Source organism: Fragaria vesca, linkage group LG1, assembly GCF_000184155.1.
Source record: "Fragaria vesca subsp. vesca linkage group LG1, FraVesHawaii_1.0, whole genome shotgun sequence".
NCBI classification, from domain to species: domain Eukaryota; kingdom Viridiplantae; phylum Streptophyta; class Magnoliopsida; order Rosales; family Rosaceae; genus Fragaria; species Fragaria vesca.
This window is the reverse complement of record NC_020491.1, coordinates 7,400,632-7,403,200: the sequence shown is the minus strand read 5'-3', so window position 1 is coordinate 7,403,200 and position 2,569 is coordinate 7,400,632. Positions and strand designations below refer to the sequence as shown.

The 2,569-nt window shown below is 43.3% G+C and overlaps 1 protein-coding gene across 1 annotated transcript in view; it reads right to left on the bottom strand.

Annotated features, from left to right (window-relative positions):
• The window catches only part of LOC101300186, a 34,174-nt gene that overhangs the window by 30,011 nt on the left and 1,594 nt on the right, over nucleotides 1–2,569 (bottom strand). Inside the window, exons 2-4 of the mRNA XM_004288972.1 lie at nucleotides 2,106–2,561; nucleotides 1,258–1,991; nucleotides 8–1,164 (exon numbers count right to left, since the gene is read on the bottom strand). Coding sequence (XP_004289020.1) covers nucleotides 8–1,164; nucleotides 1,258–1,991; nucleotides 2,106–2,561 — 2,347 coding nt within the window. The remainder of the gene's footprint in view (nucleotides 1–7; nucleotides 1,165–1,257; nucleotides 1,992–2,105; nucleotides 2,562–2,569) is intronic.

The window sequence follows — 2,569 nt, the reverse complement described above, 5'->3', positions numbered from 1 at the left end:
TACCAACCGGCTAAGGTGGTTGGCAACAACGTTGTCCGACCCCTTCTTGTCTTTGATTTCCAAATCGAACTCTTGGAGAAGCAATATCCACCTTATCAATCTCGGCTTGGCATCCTTCTTTGTCAACAAATACTTCAAAGCCGCATGGTCAGTGTAAACAATAACTTTAGATTGGAGTAAGGAAGAACGAAACTTATCCAAAGCAAAGATCACGGCAAGAAGTTCTTTCTCGATGGTGGTGTAGTTCTGTTGCGCATCATTGAGCATCCGAGAGGCATAATATATGGCATACGGCTGCTGTTCTTTTCTCTGTCCGAGCACAGCCCCCACGGCATAGTCTGAGGCGTCACACATCAACTCGAAGGGCAAGGACCAATCCGGTGGCGCCATGATCGGCGCCGATGTCAACATGGTTTTCAACCGCTCAAAAGCCTCCTTGCACTCGGCATCAAAGTGGAAGGGCACATCTTTTTGCAACAAACTCAAGGGCCGAGCTATCTTGGAGAAATCTTTGATAAATCGACGATAAAAACCTGCATGTCCAAGAAAGCTTCGAACATCCCTCACACTTGTGGGGATGGGTAAGTGACGCACAAGATCTATCTTAGATTTATCAACCTCAATACCCCTAGAACTAACAATATGGCCGAGTACTATACCCTGAGTAACCATGAAGTGACATTTTTCCCAATTAAGCACAAGATTAGTTTCCTCACATCTCCTAAGCACAAGTTCTACATTTTCTAAACATGCATCGAAATCTCCACCATAAACAGAAAAATCATCCATAAAGACTTCAATCATAGAACCTATGAACTCAGAAAATATGTGGTACATGCATCTTTGAAACGTAGCTGGAGCATTGCACAAACCAAAAGGCATGCGGCGGTAGGCAAAAGTGCCAAAGGGACATGTAAACGTTGTCTTCTCTTGATCCTCTTCCGCAACACGTATTTGATTGTAACCACTATAACCGTCAAGAAAACAATAGAAGGAATGACCGGCTAACCTCTCAAGCATTTGATCAATAAATGGCAACGGCATGTGATCCTTCCTTGTTGTTGCATTGAGCCTCCTATAATCGATACACACTCGGTGGCCGGTTACGGTCCTTTGCGGCACAAGCTCGTTTTCATCATTCCTCACCACCGTGATTCCGCTCTTCTTTGGCACAACTTGAACCGGTGAAATCCACCTTGAATCCGAAATTGGGTAGATGACTCCACAATCGAGCAACTTTGTCACCTCATCCTTCACAACTTGCATCATAGGTGGATGAAGACGTCGTTGACCCTCCTTGGTCGGTTTTGCTCCATCTTCAAGCAAAATTCGATGAACACACATTGTAGGACTAATTTCCTTGATGTCGGCTAAGGTCCAACCTATGGCCATCTTGTGTCTTTTCAAAACTTCGATCAATCTCTCCTCTTGCTCCTTCTCTAGTGATGATGATATGATAACTGGCAACGTTTCATTCTCTCCCAAATACACATACTTCAAATGTTCCGGAAGAACCTTGAGATCTAATTTTGGGGCTTGGATAATGGAAGGAAGAAACTTGTTAGATGGAAAGAGAATTGGACTAGGGGAGGAGTAGCATACCTCGGCAGCCACCTCAAGCGACTGCACGATCTCAAGCAAGGGCAGAGGCACGGTGTATTGAGCTAAGGTGATGTTGTTCCCCATGGCATCAAATCTGATTCCTTTTGCCAAGGTGAGTGCCAAGGTGTCTTGAGCTATTGTCTCCACATATTCATCCGCAAGATCATCCACAACATCAATAGAAAAGAAATCTCGAAAAAGTTCAGGAAGTGGATACCTCATCGCATCAAAAACATTGTAACTAATGATGTCTCCATCTATTTCGAAAGTTAGTTCCCCTAAGTAGACATCAATTTTGGTCCTTGCGGTTCTCATGAATGGCCTTCCCAATAGAATGGGAATTTTTTTGTCATCTGCATCCGCCGGTTCCATGTCAATGACATAGAAATCTGCAGGAAATGTTAAACTTGCAACCTACACTAAAACATCCTCAACATATCCCAGAGGGATCTTGTTGGAGCGGTCAACCAATCTAATGATAATGTTATCCTTTTTCAAATCACCTAGACCTAAGTCCGCATAAAGATAAGAGGGCATAACATTAATCGAAGCACCTAGATCTAACATGATCTTATCAAAACTATGAGTACCAATGGTGCATGGAATCGAAAAACTCCCTGGATCCTTAAGCTTAGGTGGTAGTTTCCTTTGAAAAACCGCAGAGATTGTTTTATTCATTACCGCTACATCCTTCTCTCGTGGTAGCCTCTTGTTGGTGCACAACTCTTTCAAGAATTTCGCATACTTTGGATTTTGTTGAATGCACTCAAGCAATGGCATGTTTACTTCCACCTTCTTGAATAACTCAATCATTGCATGATCAGCTTCATCGTGCTTTGATTTAGCAAACCTGTTGAGGAAAGGGGCACGAGCATGGACATTAGTAGAAACTAAACCATTAGAGCTAAAAGACTTACCTTTCTCAAGCACGGCTTGAGTGGATTTCGGATCAGCAGGGACTGCAAGA